This window comes from Podarcis liolepis, assembly GCF_965112155.1.
Source record: "Podarcis liolepis genome assembly, chromosome: 1".
In the NCBI taxonomy this organism is placed as follows: domain Eukaryota; kingdom Metazoa; phylum Chordata; class Lepidosauria; order Squamata; family Lacertidae; genus Podarcis; species Podarcis liolepis.
In genome coordinates, this window is record NC_139554.1 from 84,450,189 (window position 1) to 84,469,570 (window position 19,382).

The window sequence follows — 19,382 nt, forward strand, 5'->3', positions numbered from 1 at the left end:
TCTAGAAATAAATACACAAAAATACATGAAATAACTAACACTTTGCTATCTTTTCATGATGCTAAAAACCTGCCTGAGGTAACACCCACACTCTGACTAATGGTCGGGTCAGCCAGCACTACAAAATATCTGCACTGCCTCATTGTAACACAGGGGGTACTGGAAATCTTTCAACCTTGTTTCCACCGTACCTAATTCTTGTATATGCATCTCCAAGCCCATGGCCCTTGTTGCTGTGTGAGCAGGAAATCTCTCACCTCAATGCTTCCTTCTGCCAGCCCTGCTTTTGGTTTGCCATGAGACTCTCCTTTGGGAGAGGCTTCAAGGTCAGACTCTGCCGAGGCATCCTTCTCTAGAACCTCCTCCCCTTCAGATTCTGCTTCCTCTTCTTCCTCCTCCTCTTCTTCCTCTTCCTCCACCTCCTGGATGGTGGGGGTGACATCAGAGGGAGGTACAGAGGTCTTTCTTGGTTTCTTCTTTTTCTTCTTCTTTCTGTCAGAGTGGGGAAGCCTCTTCTTGTAGGGGAGAGGCAGGTGGGTGGAGAGGGGGTGATGGATGTGGTGGGATGTCTGGCGATGGACTGTGGGAAAGAAACAGAGGGAGGGATTGCATCATGGAGAGAGGGCAGGAAAGCATCCCGCAGGGAATGGCAAACAGGGATTGGGGAAGAAAAGGCAGAAAACACCTACACTCTATTTTAGCAAGCTTTTCTTGTCCCTGCTAGGATTCCCACTGCAACACACCCAAAGAACTCAGGAAGCTGAGTCAGACCACTGGTCCATCTAGCTCAGTACTGTCTATATTGACTGGCAGTGACTCTGCAGATCTAGCTGGAGATGCTGAGGATTGAATATGGGACCTAGTGTATGCAAAGCACACGCTTTACCACTGAGCAATGCCCCCCCTCCAGCAACACAGCCATTTCTTTCTCAGTCACTGTAAGAAAGAAACTACAGCATCTGCTTCATATGGTTTAAACTTTCTAAGAGGTAAAGGCAAAGGTAAAGGACCCCTGGATGGTTAAGTCCAGTCAAAGGTGACTGTGGGGTGCAGCACTCATCTCACTTTTCAGGCTGAGAGAGCTGGCATTCATGGGGGTAGACAGGATTTTTGTTAGGGAGGACAGGACTTTGTTAGGGGTGCAGGACTTTTGCAAGTGGGGGCAGAACCAATGTGATTGGTCAGTTAGTTAAATATTTTGATTGTTTTACTTGATCTAGGGGAGACAGCTGCCCCCCTTGGCATTTGTCCACAGACAGCTTTCCGAGTCATGTGGCCAGCATAACTAAACCGCTACTAGTGCACAGGACACCGTGATGAGTGCCAGTGCACACGGAAACCACTGTTTACCACCACAGCAGTACCTATTTATCTACTTACACTATTTATCTACTTACACTGGTGTGCTTTCGAACTGCAAGGTTGGCAGAAGCTGGGACAGAGCAATGGGAGCTCACCACCATCACACAGATTCAAACCACTGACCTTCTGATTGGCAAGCCCAAGAGGCTCAGTGGTTTAGACCACAGCGCTCCGGCATCCCTTTCTAAGAGAAAGGCACCCCAAAAATATCTCAGAATTGCAATACTGAGGCCAGTACTCAGTTCCTGTTGCCTCCATGATACAGCATTTCCACAGTTCTCTCTCTCTCTCTCTCTCTCTCTCTCTCTCTCTCTCTGTGTGTGTGTGTGTGTGTCTTCCCAGCAAATATAATATCCTCTCTAAGCAGTGGACCTCACAGATTAGCCATTCTCTGTCTTTAACATGGAAAGTGATTTGAAAATGAAATCAGACATGAATCAGTAAACTGCAGTTATCAGAAAGCCACTCCATCCTGCTTGGATTCAGTATTTCCCCTCAATCTAACTTTGCAAAACTCTGTAACTCTATCTCAACCATTAAGTATTACCAGGATCTATTTTAAGAAAAAGAACAAAATTGAGTCAGGATCAGCTGTACCACAACATGGCTGTAGGTGGCAGCCTAGGGCAAGACTTTTGCTAAAGCAACAGATGAATGCTATATAAAGGGGCAAAAACAACGAATTTCACTTCACTGAGTAAGTAACAGCAGCAGCCCAATGGAATCTAGAAACTACAGTCAGTGGCGTAGCGTGGGGGGTGCAGGGGGGGCTGGCCGCACCGGGCACAACATCGGGGGGCGCTCGCACTCGCAGCTCTCTGCCCCTACCTGGCTCACTCGGGTTAGGGGGCGCAAATTACTTGCCTTGCCCCGGGTGGTGACAACCCACGCTACGCCACTGACTACAGCTTACTAGCACAGTGAAGAGGCAGGGACTCCAACTAGTCCTGGATGTGAGGATTTCACTGCTTCATCTAGGGTAGCCACTTACACATTGTCAAAAAAGATGAAACATATCACCCAAAAGAGAAGAGGGCAGAGATTTATACGAAGAAGAAGAAGAAGAAGAAGAAGAAGAAGAAGAAGAAGAAGAGTAATAGTAGTAGTAGTAGTAGTAGTAGTAGTAGTAGTAGTAGTAGTAGTTTGGATTTGATATACCACCTTTCACTCCCTTTAAGGAGTCTCAAAGCGGCTAACGTTCTCCTTTCCCTTCCTCCCCCACAACAAACACTCTGTGAGGTGAGTGGGGCTGAGAGACTTCAAAGAAGTGTGACTGGCCCAAGGTCACCCAGCAGCTGCATGTAGAGATAAATTATTTGTGGGTGGTCATAGAATCATTTAAGCAGAAGTACAATAGATTTCACCATAGTGGGAAGACGTGGGCAAGGTGAACTGCATGCTTGCAGTCTACTGAGCAGGTGTTAACTGGTGATGGGCAACTTCAAGGCCCCTGCTCTCCATGGCTGCAAGGCTCAGAAGAGTTCCAGAATATCTTTTAAGGAACCAGTAGGAGATAGCTTTAATTATTTGTCTAGGATGCTCAACTTTCTACCAGGCAAATTACACTTTACACACAAATACAAATCACAAAGTCATAATCATTTTATTATTAATGAAAAACCATTCCCAGGAAGCCACAAATTTGGCTGGAGGAGTGATGAGAAAGGGGTGCTTAATCTTTCCCACTAGCCATTTTCCAATCAAGCTGCTTCCCCCCCCCCCCATGGGGAAAAAAGATAAATGAATCAGGGGAAAACAGCAGGAGGGAAAAAGTTAAAAAAATACCCTCTCCTCCGCACCAGTTTTATCAAATCTGCAGCCTCTTTTTCATTTTTAAAAAACTTGTTTTTCTTTTTTTTTTAAATGACACCATTGTGTCATTGCCCACATTTATGTGTAATATGTTGTTTTCCCCTTAGATGTGGTCTGATGAGGATGAGGGGGCTGCCTTCAGAGTGAAGCTATGCTTATAAAGAAGAGATACTTTGTGAAAGAATAACCTTGATTGTTCTTGTTCCTGGGCTCAGCTGTGGCTTTGCCTGTGCATTACTCTCTGGAGTACTACTCTCCCTAATGTAGTTAGTTGTCCAAAGTCAGACCTGCTTTGTAAGATATTCCAGCAGAGTTCATGACTGTAATAGTGGAAGCATCCACATGAATGAGCACTGCTGAGTAGCCCCAAATACAAAGAAATCATCAGATGTCAGTGAAACAATCCAAGAAACAATACTGATGTTTCCCTCAAAACAGCAGTGCACCATACAACTCACCATCCAAAGCTGCCATCTTGCTTCCATCAGTCTAACTCTGTAAGTAAGAAACAACCCTGAATTTTACCAGTTCTTTTTAGCATTCACTTTGCCTCCCTTTTGTCAGTAAGCCATAGTTTCTGGATCTGAATCAGTAGTGGTTATTACTCAGGCTATGTGGTCTAAACAACGAGTTGTGCCACAAGTAGGAAGCTTGAACTTCTTACAAGCCAAACAACAACAACTTCTCAAAGACTATTGTGTGAAAATGCATACTTGTAATTTTCATCAATATAATCTACATGCAGATATCATATAAAAAATATATTATGTGTCATATCTATACTCCTGACTAATATCTTCCATCAAAAAGTGACAAGACAACATGAAGGATCCAGCATGTATAAAACATCTTAAATTACCATCAACATACATGGAAAAGAAGTGCCATAACATTTACAAGTTTCTACATGTTGCCAAGCAAAGCCCCCAAATAACTTGATGGATCATAACTTGATGGATCAGATTCCATCAATATTCCTGTGGTTTTTTCATTGTGCTTTGTGTTTTTGCTTTCAATGCTTTATTTATTGCTAGTTTATTATAGCTTTGATGCTGAAGGAAATTAGCTCAAGCACTGTCTCCATGGGAACTGCAATACAATTGGCCTAGAATGACATGGATTTGATTATGACAATCATACCAAATTATACCATGGCTTATACAAAAGGCGTGTCCTAAGCTATATTCTTTTAGCTTTAGTGTTAACCTGCACCATTGTTACTATAACTAGATACTGCCTACCAAACATAGGCTCAGACTTGTGTTTTACTGTCTAGGCCAAGAGAGTAAGTCATCCTGGAAATGGATCTAGAAGTGTGGCAATTATTATGACATAGGGCAATTTAAAAACCAACAACAAGAAGAATTTGACCATTGTGTTCTTCTAAAATAAATATTCCTTTTGGGTGAGGCATATCAAAGCTTTGCTCAGGGTTTATTCTAAAATAGGTTTGTCTAAACCACATTCCTCTCTACTTCTATGAAGCGGCTGAGTCTTAATATAGCATATTATAGTCGTTTGTAGAGGGTAAGGACACTGGCGTTAAAATAGAAATGAAGTGCTTTGAGTTCACAGCTCAGAGCACTCTGGTTTGGGGATGTTACCAGGCATCCCTGCATGTCTGAGGTCAAAGATCTGATGGAGTTTGACATCATTTTAATTTGAAATTTAGCAATGAAGCTGAAGGATGCTCTGTGCAGCTTAGCAACGTAACACGGAATTAGTCCCTATCAGCACCAAAACTGCACATGCAGTTAAACATGTCAGCATGTGCAAGGGCTGTCATTTGCTTGTAAACAAACCAGAGCATGTCTTTGGAAACAGAAAACCATGAACTGCAACAGCCAGCATTTGGGGGCAAGCAGAATAAATGTTGGTCAGAAATGTTTAATTGGTGGGAAATGAGGAAGGAATGATATGTACTGTAAAAATCACTGGCTTATCTTCCACACACAGGAGGAACCACCCACCACATAGCCTCCAACTTCCCAGGATTCAAACACATTTCATTGACCATCATCCAGTCTACCAGGGCTTGCACGCCCTCTCCTGTTTCGGATACTATGGAGAAAGAGCTGTGTGTCATCAGGGTACTGATGGAAACATGCTCCAAAACTCCTAATGACTGCTCCCAACAGCTTCATATAAATTTCATAAACTTTTATTGCACTAGCCAAAGGCCATGGCATTATCCAAAAACATCAAGAGTCACTATATAGGTATACAAGGGGTTGGTAAGGTTTACCTCGCCTGGGCCAGTTCACTCCAGTGGAGATCCCTCCATGGGCTGGATTGTGCATGTGCGTGAGTGTGCGCGCCCGTGATTTCTGATGTCTGCCTCTCTGCAGATGCGATTTGCGGCATCTGCGTCTGTGCAGACGCGATTTCCGGTGCCACGGAAGCGAGCTCCCGTGTTGTGCTGCACCAGTTTAGCGCAGCACGCAGGGACTCACCAAGAGAGCGGCTTGGTTGGGGGGTGGCTCGTGGGCCAGTTAAATGACCCCCATGGGCCGCTTGTGGCCCATGGGCCTTAGGTTGCCTACCCCTGATATATGCAGTAAAACCATAGTCAAATCAACTAAAATTCTTTGTTATATAAATAAAAGGTAGTTCTCATACAAAATGTACAAATCTCCAAGTCCTCTTTGCACTAGTTTATTTAGGGGGGTTTTTTTGCCCTAAGCTTCCTGGTGGCTTCAGGTAGATGTTAAATAACATTGGAGACAAAATAATGTCCTGTGGAACACCGCAGCACAAGTGTCAGGAGCTCGAAGTGCACCCCCCAGTGTTACTCTTTGGACTCAACCACACAGGTAGGAACAGCACAACTGTAGTACAGTGCCTCCAATGTCCACCCCACTCAGTCAATCCAGGAGGAGACCATGGTCAATGGTATCAAAGGCCACTGAGAGAACAAGTAAGAGTAACAAGGTCACAATCCCTCTGTCCCTCTCCTGATACAGGTCATCCATCCGGGCAATCAAAGCTGATTTAGTCCCCAAAGCAGGTCTAAATCTAGATGGAAGTGGATCCAAGTGCCCATGTTCACAATCAATTCTTGTGCTGTCTATGAGACACTTATAACACAGTAGTGGATTCTTCACGCCCCAAATTTTAGCTTGTCACCACTGCCAGCAAGACATTTGGGCTGTGTGCCTAGACCCCAGAGTCCTGCATGCACCACCAGCCACACATGCTGTCTTTGCTTGGTACTGGTGGCTATCATGCAGCAGTTGAAAATGGGCCTTGTATTTTAAATTAGTGGCTTGCTAGAATCCAAGCATGTTTACTAATAGTGATTCATTTCATACTTAATATTACAATCAGGGTGAAAACAGAAATAATATAAAAACAGAACTCACTGTCTATTTTTCAGGGCTTTCTCTAAGCTTCACAACAGAAATGACAGTTTTCCCCAACTTGGTGCCCTCCAGTAGTTTTGAACTACATTTCTCATCAACCTCAACCAGCAGCCAGATTGGGGGGAAATCTAGATAGAAAAAAAGTTAGCTGTCCTGTCACTTGTTCCTCCCCTATAGTTCATGAAAACTGTCCACCTTTTTGTTAATTTTTCAAAATTGCCACATGAGCATTTATCAATCCATTGATCGCCTTATTACCGGTACTTATATTTTTAAGTACAAAACTACTTTAGGGGTGGGGGTGGGGTTCTTGATGGTATTGCATGTATCTAGTAGCAAATCAGCACTGACAAACTTCCACCTCAAACTTACAAAAAAAAAAAATCTTAAGAAGTCAGCCATGGAATGGAAAGTTACATTCAGAATGAAACCAGTGAGAGTGCTTCCAGGTCAGCCTGCTTGCTCTAAAAATATTATATGTGTATTCACTGTACACTCTACACAAGAAGAAACAGCTGCTGCTTCTTTCTTTCTCTCTCAGGATAGATGAACAAGGAAAATATGCCTCACCTGCAAGCACAAAGAAACTCTTGTCACCTCCCACTGCCCCCCCCTCTATTTTTCATAAAAGTACAGAAATAAACAAAGTTAATAATTTGGTTGAAGCTTGATATCTGGGACTCCAGCTGGACGAATATGTGAAACTAACTTCTTTGATAAATCCTAGGCAGCAACAGAAAAAATTGCCTGTCTATAGCCAGTTTGGCTTCCATGAAGCAACCTTCAATAAGGTTTCATAGTGAAACAGCTTTACAATAAACTTTAAGGGGAGAATGAAATCAGATATTAGCTACTCAAAATCAATTGCCACCAGTCAGAGAGACAAATGGATAATTTGTAAGTAACTGATCAATATGATATATTGTCTATATTTCGAATTAATGACAATATTTGAAGTCAAATAATTGAAACTTGCATTTGTGAATCCTTTCCCCCCTAGATATCAAATTTCAGTTTGAAAATGTTGAGTTATGCCACTGAAATGTTACTACTGACATATACACACCCGTTTCACCAAATTCTCCAAACAGTGTTGCAAAAGTTGAGTACTTAAAGTTCGCTTCTTAAAATATCATTTCCATTTGTTTCAGTTCTAGTTGGATTGGGTAAACTCTACTACTTTCCAGCTTGATGGTGTGGAAAGACCATAAATGTTTTACACACACTGGGCTAAGATAGGGTTTAATTTGTTTTGCAGGAGATATATAAATAGGGCTGGCATACGTCTGGAATTTCCTGAACATACCCAGGTTTCATCTGCCAAAAATAGCATCCAGGCGGAATTTTCAGAAATCGGTTAGAATTCCTGGGGAAATCCAGATTTTCCCCCACTAAAAATATCAACAACTTGTGTCCAGATTTTCACTTTTTGAAATATGGCAACCCAAAAATAGGCTATTTTAAGCAGGCCTTCCATACCATTAAATATGGTTCCTACCCGAAGGCTGTGCTTGGTCTGTGCTCTGATTATAAGCTGGGGCCAGTTTGTTTATAAGACATACGTACATTCAAAGTCGCTCTCGCTGTAGCTGCGACCTAGCTTCTCCTGGTCTCTTAGCACAGACTTGCTGATCAAGTCTCCGAACCGCTCGATAGCCAAGGTCTTGTCCAAATCCTCCTCATCCTCCGTGCCAGGAAAGGCCGTCTCAGCATCCTCACCATCCTGCACACCAATCCGCAGAACTGATAAATCACATGGTGCCTGAAAACAGTCCCTTAATACAGAGAGGCATAGAAAAACGCTAACCCCTTTTCTCTGTTCCCAGGCTCCTTCCCCAATAGTACCCACATTCACATTTCACAACAATGGGGTCACAGGAGCCCTCAAAACAATACAGAGTAAAATGCTTGGCAGGATTGTCCACCCTGATATCCATTTAAATTGAACTTGCCTTCCTAATCTTGTCTGCCTTCTTCCCCAGATTGGGACTGTGAAGTTTACTGTCGTGTGCACTGTACAATTTTAGATATCCAGAAGGTGAACAACAGACTGTGTCCAAATCCATCTGTTCAAGACCCTCCTTTACCCTCTCTCCTCTTGATCTCTCTCCACTCCTCTATGATCAGTGTCTCTCACAATCTGATATTTTAACTGTCAAGTTCTTTCTCATCCCCTCCTGCATTCCAGAAAGGAGAAGATCCCTTGGTCTCCAGTTTATTTGAGGGGCGGGAGGAGCAAAGCCAAAAAGAGATTGGATAAATGGCGATTCACCTCAGGAGACAGGTAGAACAGGAAATATAGGACATAGGCTTGGATCACGAGATCCAATGTTGGTTAGTCCATGTCACAGTTGTCTGATGTTTCCTATTGGTTGCCTGCAAAGCACACTTGTGTAATCCCAGTCTCTCCCCCCCCCATCTGATCCTCTAGTCTTTTTCTTCCATCTTATCTTCTATCCTGAGTCCACAGGCCCTGACCCCATCCCATGCTCTCCATTACAATCTTCCACTTTGGAATATCTGTTATGGCCACTTTACTATACAGCTCTGGGTATCTCCCCTTTCTTTCTGGATCCATTTCAGTCCTTCCTGTGCCTTTTCCAAGCGCCACAGTTCAATCCTGCAGCTATGAGCTCTGTCAGTTTTACCCCTTACCAATCCTCAGCTGCAGACACTGGTTAAAAGAAGAAGAATTCCTGTCAATTTAGCCTGAAATGCTGGTGCCAAGCTGTTGTGGACTCCTCGGTTACCATGGCAACACAGTAGGCCCAGCAGTGACAGGTCCTTGCTGAACCAGAATAGGAAGTAAAACCGCTGAACAGCTCCCAACACCCACCCCTAGATAAACAGTCGAGAAAAGCTACAATATCTGTGCTACTGTGCATTTGTACATATACATGCAGGTGTGTAGTTACAGTGTTGCCATTGCTCCTGGGAAGGCAGACCCCCCCCCCTGCACAAGGGCTTAATTTGAGACAGGGCTCAGCCCTGGAATTTGCTTTCACTTACAGGACTACTTCCTGATGCATTTAAAGAGTACCTGCAAGGTTGTGAAGAAAGCACATTTCACTCAACATGGAATGATCACAGCTGAACTTACAAACAGGAAGTATGATAAAGGATTTTTAAGGCCTGAAGTCCTGCATCTATCATTTTAGACATTAAGGATTACTTTGAAGCATCATTGCTGGTGGATCTTGAAGGAGCCTGGTCTAAGGTGCAGGGCAGAGAATATATTACTAGATTCCCTCCATATAGGGAATCAAAGTTGCAGACATATTGTGATATAGACACTCCAAATGTAAAAAAATAATAATTTTTAAATGGCTTTATTCAGAGGACTTCACATGGAGAATGAAAACAAAGTGAAGATCGGTCATTTCTTACAGACATGAATATTTCATAATATCACAAAATCACACAAGTCAGTTGCTCAAATCTGCAATTATTTGCTTCATGTGCCAAAAATTTATAGCAACTATATTTTGATCTACAGGTGATATAATGAATACCATTGGTATAGTGAGTACTTGATCACCTGGGGCAACCATGTAACAATAGTTGCAGAATGAGGGACTCCACCTCCAAAATCTTAAATTCAGTACTTCTAGATTCCTATCAGATAACTCCAGCTTTCACTAGTCTGATAAAGGCTATAGGTTATTATGTCATATCAGCAACAAATCTATGTCACATTGCCCTCTCATTCTTTGTAAATATTCTTTTGCAATTTATGCATAAATAGTGCTCTATTGATATATTATATAATACATTGTAAAATGACTGGCTGATTAGTATCACTGATCCATATAAAAAAAGGTTGATCCTATGCAACCATCTGTAAACAGAGGCTTTCTGCTCTCTTGAGCAAAGCCCAGTCCATAAATATATATTAAAAACAGGAGAGCTTGGATCTCAAGAGAAGTTAAGTTTTTAAAAGCTATGGAATTAAGGTTTCTTGTTGTTGCCCCTGCAACTACGCCCACCCACTGAAAAACATATCGGGGAATTGCCCAAAATTAGGTGGAGGCCTGCCCACTTTTGGTCAGTTCTCCCCTTTCCCAGAAACCCCCTGTGCCCCATTGCACATTATTCATATGGGCCTTCACCCTCTGAAGAGGCTTTTGTGACGTGAAGTTGACTTCGGAAAGAAGTAAGGGAACTGGACACTTTTATTCCATGACCTTCCTTGAGTTAACTTATCCTAGGATCAAAGCCAATGTCTTTTAAAACTCATTTCTGGGTATGAAAGAGGGGAAATGCTTTGAGCTATCACTTCTTGAATACCAAACTTCAAAGAATAAGCACTGCTGCAGTGTCTTCAGAAGAGTAGTCATGTTAGCCTGCTGCAGAAAAAGTCTTGTGACACCTTAAAGATTTAAAGAGCTCTAGCTTATTTCACAATTTATCCCAATCTGTATAGTATCTGAAATGTTTTTTTATGTGGAATTGTTTTTGTTTTTAGAGACAGAATTGTTTAAAGTTGTTTTTATTGTCTTTGTTTTTGTGTTAAAGTTGCTTGGAGATATATATGGGCAGCAATTCATAAATGGAATCAAATAAATAAATTTGGTTAGTCTTAAGCGCTGTAAGACTTGTTTTCACTGGTTGTGCAAATCTGTTATGCTTTTTTCCTCTTGAGACCAGTGAACTAGTTAGGGTATAGATTTTCCCACATAACGTGTGAACTGAGAGGACTCTAAGCAGGGCTCATAGTCAAAGAACTTCAGTCAAAAGAACTGAAGTAATTTGTACACAAATCTCATTTTCCACAGTAAAAACGTTTTACCAGTGCTTGATAAGCAATTCTATTATATATATATATATATATTTAAATCACCTGCTGCACTGTAGTGAAGATGCCTCCCAAAGGAGCATTTTTTCCATCTGCCATCTTGGTTTAAGATCTATGGACCGTCATGCAACGTTTGGGCAAATATCAACCCTTCTCTTTCATTAGCAGGCAACCAGTAAGTCTGAGGCGTGGCATAACCTGTGGAGAAAGGATAGAACACATGGACATCTGGACCAGAGAAATGGCAAGGGTGTGTAGCTATATTTGTGATGAATAAGAACTAATGGAAAGTTAAGAGCCACAGCTCAGAATCATACGACACCCTTACGCAAGACACTGAGTTCTAAATTAATTATAAGCACTCAGAAAAGTGACCTGGATATTGCTATGGACAGCTCAACAACTTGCTTGGCTCAGATTGCATGCCGCTAAGTGTCAGGATGTAAAAGGAATGGCGTGTGGCATAATAATAATGATAGTCTAATGATGTCCTCCTCTGGAGAGTCATGTGCCATTCCAGTCACCAATCTCATAAAGAAATGGGTGTGTGTGGGGGTGTGTGCTGTGTACAGGGTTATGTGGAGGAAAAGCCTCTTTATGGGGATAGGAAGAGGACTTTGAGAGCACAGGCAAACAGCTTGAGATGACACAACAGATGTTTGCAAATAATAAACAGCAAAGCAAAGGAAAATGATTGCAGGGGTTAAAAGGCAGTAATTTATAGCTAATCAAGGAAGCATAGCTGAGTAATCCCTCTGTTTGCGTAAGCCCTACGTAGCTACTGGGTTTCACTGAGCAGAGACTTGGTCTCTTAATAGCCCTCTGGGGATTTTCTGTCTTCTCTTCAAAATAGTTGGACAAAGTAGACTGTGGATAGCATTGCTTCCTTGCTGGATTTAAATAGGACTCATGAGAGGCTAGGTTTTTTAAAAAGAGCTCCGTTTCAGTTTTAGGTGCTGGTCAGCTTTCAATATGTGTATGTCTCCGTACATTAAAGCATACAAATGGTTGTTTTGTCTGGGAGAGGAAGTAAACCCTCCTCTGGGACAGGAATTGCAAAAGTCTCTAAGCAAAAGGATTGCAGGTAACATTAAACTGCTTTTGTAGATCTAGGCTGCAATCCTATACACATTTACCTGTGAGTAAGTCCCATTGAGCTTAATAGGACTTCTGAGCAGACGCGTATAGGATTGCTCTTAGTGTACAAATTGAGGAAATAATGACATGAAATAAATAAACCTCAGTCATACATTGTTAGAGCTCCTGGAAAAACATTGAAAACAGCTTTCTTGAAAACAACATTTCAGCACAGAAGGGTGTCAGAAACATACTGGTGCAGGCTTGCAGAAATTCTGGTAAATGTTGGGCTAAGAATTTGACTAAACCCAACCATAATTAAGACAGCAATAGATTTCTGAGACAAGGAATGCCCCTGCAATCACTAAGCTGGAGCCTGCTGTTGCTTCAACATCTAATTATCCCTGAATGTCAAAATACTGCTCCTTGAGCGATACTAGCTATTGTATAGCTTAGATGACCAACATCCTGCCCTGTAATAGTGCATCTACTGCTTTTGCTAATTGCAATTATAAACATGCACTTTATTTCTTGTTTTAATTTGCCTCTGTAACTTTCAACTCATTGTATTTTGTGTTGGCTTGGGCTGATCTTGACAAACCATTTCCTCCTGAATATTCTCAAAAGAAGTTTTGTAAACTTAAATGTAGTGCCTCCAGAGCTTGTTAAGACTGCTGCTGGTATGTCTAAAAATGAATTGGGGTCTCCTATGCATGTATTGTAGATGTTTCTAGCTAAAGTTACATACACATGCAGTGCCAAGTATATCTGTCTATAACACCCACATACCATCTTATTTTTGTTTTGCTTTGCTTTTAACCAGAGTTGCCAGGAATTGAACTCGGGACTTTCTGCATATGAAACATCTTCCTTCTCTTATCTAACACTGAGCTTGGGTTGGTCCATTCATTAACGTATGTGTCTATGATGCCATGAATAAGGGATGCTTGGGGGACCTCTGGGTTGGAGAGTATTACTTTCCATGCAGTCTCACTACTCATTTATTTAGAATGTAAAAATGAAAGAATTCCCCCTTGCAAAATGTATAGAACACCATGAGAAGGGACTGAGAAAGTGGGCCAACTCCAAAATACAGTGGTACCTCAGGTTACATATGCTTCAGGTTACAGACTCCGCTAACCCAGAAATAGTACCTTGGGTTAAGAACTTTGCTTCAGGATGAGAACAGAAATTGGGCTCTGGCGGCACCGCAGCAGCAGGAGGCCCCATTAGCTAAAGTGGTGCTTCAGGTTAAGAATAGTTTCAGGTTAAGAACAGACCTCCGGAACAAATTAAGTACTTAACCTGAGGTACCACTGTAGAAACATAGTTTGTGGGGTTGAGTTTTCAACAATGACCTGTGACATCCGAGTTTGACTTTCCATCCAACCATGAAGCTCATTGGGTGACTGAATCACTTTCCCTCTCTCAGCCCAACCTGCTTCAAATGGTTGTTGTGAGGATAAAAGGGGACACACACCATGTAATTAGGTACACATTTCTGTCATCACAGATGGACATACGAAGTTGCCTTATACTTGACAGAACATCGGTCCCATTCAGCCCAGTATTTTTTATGCTGACTGGCAAGTAGTTCTCCACAGGTTTGCAGCAGAGGACTTTCTCATTATCTGCTACCTGATTCTTTTAACTGGAAATGCCAGGGATTGAGCCTGAGCATGCACTCCCTTTCCATTATGGTCAGTGTGTTATACATCCTCTTCACAAGGGTTTCTCCCCGCCGAGACCATACTCAGACAAAAGGGTGGCAGTTCAAGACTGCAGCAATGCAAGAATGGGATCATTTGCATTTGACATTTGCCCTCGCCCACTCCATTCTGTTGGTTACATACTAGGACTGGGAGTGCTCGAGAGGGTTAGGCGGAGGAGGGAACTTGAGAAAAGTAGATGTCAGTATCAGTAGCAGGACATGGCTCTGTGGAAAGCCCAAGACAGACATTCCGTGGGACTGCGGCCCAGAGTGGAGGAGGCAGGGAAGGGGCAGCTGCATGGCTAGGAACAGCTGGAAGCAGGAGAGAAGGGGGGGAGGAAGGAAAGCAGTGACAGAAGCTACGATGTTAACCAGATTTTTGCATGATGCTCTCCGTTGGCAAGGAAACTTTTGTCTTCTCTTTACCAGAAGCTGGAAGAAAGTGGAGCTCCTCCCACCACTGTACCTGCACGCTAGTCCTGCTCCTACTGCATTTCTGCTGCTCAAACAGCTGTTAAAGAGTCAGCAAGTCTTACTGGGAGTGATTGACAAGGACATTAATCTATTAAAGCCATGTGCTGTGGACACTTCCTTTAAAGGCTGCTGTTAATAAGGCCAGATGGGCCACTGGTGCTGACGATTAAAGCAGCTCTTAATTCTTACGACCTTTTATAGCCTTGCCAATAATGTATCTTTCTCTCATACAAGCCAGTATCATTTTACTTGGACCCCCTTGTCTATCTGCCTAGCTGTCCCCACTTTTACATTCAGACTATGGGGGCTTTGAGGCCATGTATTTATACACTGCTGAGCGTGGTCAGGGCACGGCTCATACCTGAAGCTTGTTAGATCCATGGCAATAAACAAGAGAAGCAAGAGGAGGAAGAAAAGGACAGATTTGATTAGAGAGACGCACGTCACTCCCAAATGATAGGCTGTTGGCGCCAAAGGAAGACCATGAGAGGGACAAGATGCAGTGTCCTGTGCAACAGAGCAGGAGATAAGGGCTCAAAATCTCACTTAGCACATGCCCAAAGTTCAAACCCCTGCCTGAGGAGGAAGGGACCCTTGAATATGATGAGAAACTGGAGACATGGAGCACACACTGAGATAATAATGTGCAGTAGATGGGACTGAACTGAAGGCATGACATGTACAAAAGCACACACACACAAATGAGGGTGTCTATGCCAGGAGTACTGTGGCATATGCATATTTTGGGGGGATCACAGTGGTGGTTAATTTCTGTGTGAGAGCAGTGCTGGAGCTTGCACCTGACAGCCACACCCTCTGACCTGGAAGCCCTGGCCACTGATCCCACAAGCAGAGTTTGGTGAGGAAAAGTACTCTACGCATGCTCAGAGGCATTCTCATCTGCATTGCTTCAAATTTTCCCAAACTGAGACCTGTTCCCTAGAGCTGAGTCTCTCTCTCTCTCTCATCAAAGGATTGCTGATTTATTGCACTAGATTTTGCACTGGGGGAGGGGGTTTGCGTTGTCACTTGTCACGTTCAGGAGGCTCCAGATTTCCCAAGCAGGGCACATCACTGACATCTTTGGTGGGCATGCCCAAATGTGGGCATGCTGGGCGGTGAGAATGCAGACACATACACGGCCTGTTCTGAAATGTCCCCCCTTCACCTTTTCCTTCTTCTGCTCTCTGAACAACTCACAAAGCATGCACATACCTTGCAGTCTCCTCTGCTGCCCTGGCAGATGCTTAGGGGGCCCTCACACCTTTTTATTTCCTTTTATTTAATTTTTTTGCAGCAAGGACTTAACACCCCGGAGAAAGAAAGCCCCAAACCTGTGTGCCAAGCACAAGAGAGGCAAAGGCAAACCCATCTACAGTAAAAGGGTCCTGCTATGAGATCCACAGCTTTGCTCCCTGCGGAAGACTCTCTCTCTCTCTCTCTCTCTCTCTCTCTCTCTCTCTCTCTCTCTCTGCCCTGCACCTGGCAACGTCAGGGACATGAGGATGCTGGACCAGGATGGGATGAAGGCAGGAGTGGGGGTGGGGAAAGAGGCTATACTGTACCTCGCTGCTGATGAGAAGGAGAGCTGCCTGCCTCCAGCCAGGGGTCCACCGAATTCACGCTGCTGTGACTGGCCTCTTCTTGCCCTCCCTCCTCCTGCTGCTGCTGGAGATCACTCAACATGTGTCCATTTCCCTGCTAGTGGCTCAGGTAGGGTGGCTGTTTGAGACACCTCCTCTTCTCCTCCACCACCTCTGCCTCCTCCTCTTCAGTGCAGCAGCAGCAGCAGCAGCTTCCTGCTCCTCCTGCAGGCAGCCATCCGCTGTTACTGGCTCTGCTTGGAGACGAGCTGCACATTGGCTGCTCTGGCTCCCTTATTTAAAATTCTGTGTGGCGAGCCGCTCAGGCTATGAGTCACTCGCTGCTTTTCGCCGAAGCAGAAGCAGGCAGCAGCTGAGCCGAGCGGCTATTCTGGAGAGTCACAGGATGGTGGGAGGGAAGGAGGGACGCCAAGTCACCTCCCTTGCTCAGACAGCCTCACTGGCACCTCCACACCCAAGGAGCATGGCACTGGGGCAAAGCCGCATGGTCGGGCAACGCAGTGGTGCAGGCACCACTCGATGCCTGCACACCATCTTCCATCTCTCAGAGGTGCCAACAAATAAAATATTGGGGTGGAGAGAGGTAAGCACTGCCCAACATAATCGATCACAAGACGCAGAGCGCACACACCATTTGAACGGGAATGCCCTTCAACTTTGGGGGCCCCAGCTCCTTCAAATATTTTATTGGGGGAACCGAAGGGACATCAGCCCCAAGGAGTTGGCTTCTATGCCATCTCTACATACCAACTTGCATGATGCATTGTTATTCCAAAGTGTTGCACATACCAAATTGAAAATGATACCAGTGGCTAAGAGACTCAGCCCTCCTGGGGCTTCTTAATGAGTTTTGAGGTTTTGGCTTTTTAAACTTTAAAGACTGAATTCTTAATCCATGTTTTATATTGCAGCTGTATTTTTAAAAATTGTTTATCATGAATCTTAACCTTTTTTTAAAAAATGCACGCTGCCCAGAGAATTTCAGTTATGGGGCAGCATAGTAATACCGTTCAATAATAATATATAAATAATCAAAGAGCTCCCACTTTGAATCTCAACACTGTTATGAACTCACTTAGGCAAGCCACTCTTTCTCAGATGTACCTTACAGGGTTGTTGTGAAATTACAGCTAGTTAATGTGCTGCAGGGCAGACTCAAGACTTTGTGGTGCCTGAGGCACAGCAGCAAATGTGCCTCTCACCTCCCAAGTCAAGGTGCATAGGGTTTAAGACAAAAAAATCCCACAAGCACCACTCTCTGAAAAATAAATAACACATTAACAACAATTAAAAAATATTTCCTGCCATTATACCCAGACTGCCTCATTCTCCTTAAGGATGGGGCCAACTCTGACAATGCAAGCAAAGTGCTTTGAATACTTGCAAATGCTATACAAATTTCAACTATTATAATTCCTGTGCAAATTTTTGTGCCAGTTTTAAGTCACCTCACATGCTTTAGCTGAGAGGTGCCCTATGAATAACCAAGCAAACAAATAAATTATCACACATGTTGTGTGAACAAAACAAAAATATAATATTAGCAGGAAATTCTATCTCTGTGGGTGGGTGTGTAAATTTAAAGCAGCCTTACATCTGAAACTGAAGCCAGGTTAAAAGTGTATTTTTTATCAAGAGACACTACACAGATCATATATTCACAGCTGCATGCTAGGATTGTTTGTTTGTTTAAAATCTATGCACAATCAGCTGCTTGCTAATCTTGTCAACTCAATAAACCATACATAAAAAGTATTCTTTGTCCCTGTGCTATAATATAGGACACAAAAAGTAGTTCTGCTCCCACCCAAATTAGGCCTGATTATTTGACCTTCAACTATTTTCTCAAAAGTGTGTTAACATGAATGACAGGAGCAACTGTTGGTGCCCTATTATAATTCTTTCATAAGGGAAAGCTTTGACATGAAAACTGAGAATTTATCTCCTAGAGAGGAGAGAGCAGATCTGTTCAATTAATAATTTTTGCTTGTGTGTTCAATATTCTGAACACTCTGTGGACCAAGAAGGATTTCTCACACCCAAAGCTGGTCATTTATTTATTTACTTATTTATACATACATACATACATACACACATACATACATGCATACACACTTATTGGAACAATTCACAAACTACTGTACAGTGGTACCTCGGGTTACATACGCTTCAGGTTACATATGCTTCAGGTTACAGACTCCGCTAACCCAGAAATAGTGCTTCAGGTTAAGAACTTTGCTTCAGGATGAGAACAGAAATTGTGCTCCGGCGGCGCGGCAGCAGCGGGAGGCCCCATTAGCTAAAGTGGTGCTTCAGGTTAAGAACAATTTCAGGTTAAGTACAGACCTCCGGAATGAATTACGGTAAGTACTTAACCCGAGGTACCACTGTACTTAGAATGGAGTAGGAGCAGTTAAGTCACCTAACTGACCTGTGGGTTAACTGATTTTAAGTGACTTGCAGATGACCACAGTACCTAAAATTCTTAGTTCCACCGAACATTTGTACTTTGCAGTGAGTTATTCCCAAATGAGCAATGGAAGGATTTTATCAAGAAACATAGCTAAGGGCTCATCCACACTTCTGCTTGTGCTGTGCCTAAAAAACATGGGTCTGAGCAGTTAGTGTGGAGGAGTCCTTAGTCACAGCTAAGTTTCTGGATGGGATATTTTTGTATTATCTCCCACATCTATTGTGCTGGCGCACATGCAGATTTGAATTCCATACCTTAAAGCAGGTGTGGAGAACCTGTGGCCTTCCCTATGTTGTTGGATTCCAACTCTCATCAGCCCCAACCAGTATGGCCAGGGGTCAGTCCGACAACCTCTGGGTGGGGGCACACAGGTTCCCCACCCCTGCTTTAAATAATGTGTAGACAAGAGGTAATGGCAATGGATTAAAGACTTGGGCTCACAAGAATAACTGATTAATGTAAGCATAGGGTTTTTTTAGAATTATGACTGGCTGTAATCATTATGAATATAAACAAAATAAAAATAGAAGCAGAAAAGCAGAAGGAACATGGCTTGGACTTCCTATAAATTCTAACTAAAGCTTTAGGCATGCACATCTGATGAGGGGACTTTCTTGTACAAAAATAGGAAGGCTCTGTCCTGATGTGATATGAAACTGGGTTCTTTGCAAAGCAATATCAAACCTGAGAACTGTCCTCCCTTTGACCTGCA

At 43.1% G+C, this 19,382-nt stretch overlaps 1 protein-coding gene and 1 long non-coding RNA gene across 5 annotated transcripts in view; one reads left to right on the plus strand and one right to left on the minus strand.

Annotated features, from left to right (window-relative positions):
* Positions 1-16,503, minus strand: part of SLC4A3 (solute carrier family 4 member 3) — a 45,795-nt gene extending 29,292 nt beyond the window's left edge. For 2 of the 4 annotated variants that reach the window (XM_083512732.1, XM_083512730.1), the window contains exons 1-3: positions 8,489-8,619; positions 8,103-8,259; positions 258-580 (exon numbers count right to left, since the gene is read on the minus strand). In XM_083512732.1, the coding sequence (XP_083368858.1) occupies positions 258-580; positions 8,103-8,259; positions 8,489-8,602 (594 nt within the window). In that variant the 5' untranslated portion in view covers positions 8,603-8,619. Of the gene's footprint in view, positions 1-191; positions 581-8,102; positions 8,260-8,488; positions 8,620-11,376; positions 11,530-16,158 lie in introns of those variants that run through there. The other 2 variants (XM_083512731.1, XM_083512733.1) reach the window with 2 other exon arrangements.
* On the plus strand, positions 8,709-12,948 carry LOC310711213. The gene is made up of 2 exons (XR_014528386.1): positions 8,709-8,820; positions 11,497-12,948. It is a non-coding gene; the product is annotated as an uncharacterized lncRNA (long non-coding RNA).
* Positions 16,504-19,382: the final 2,879 nt, after the last annotated feature.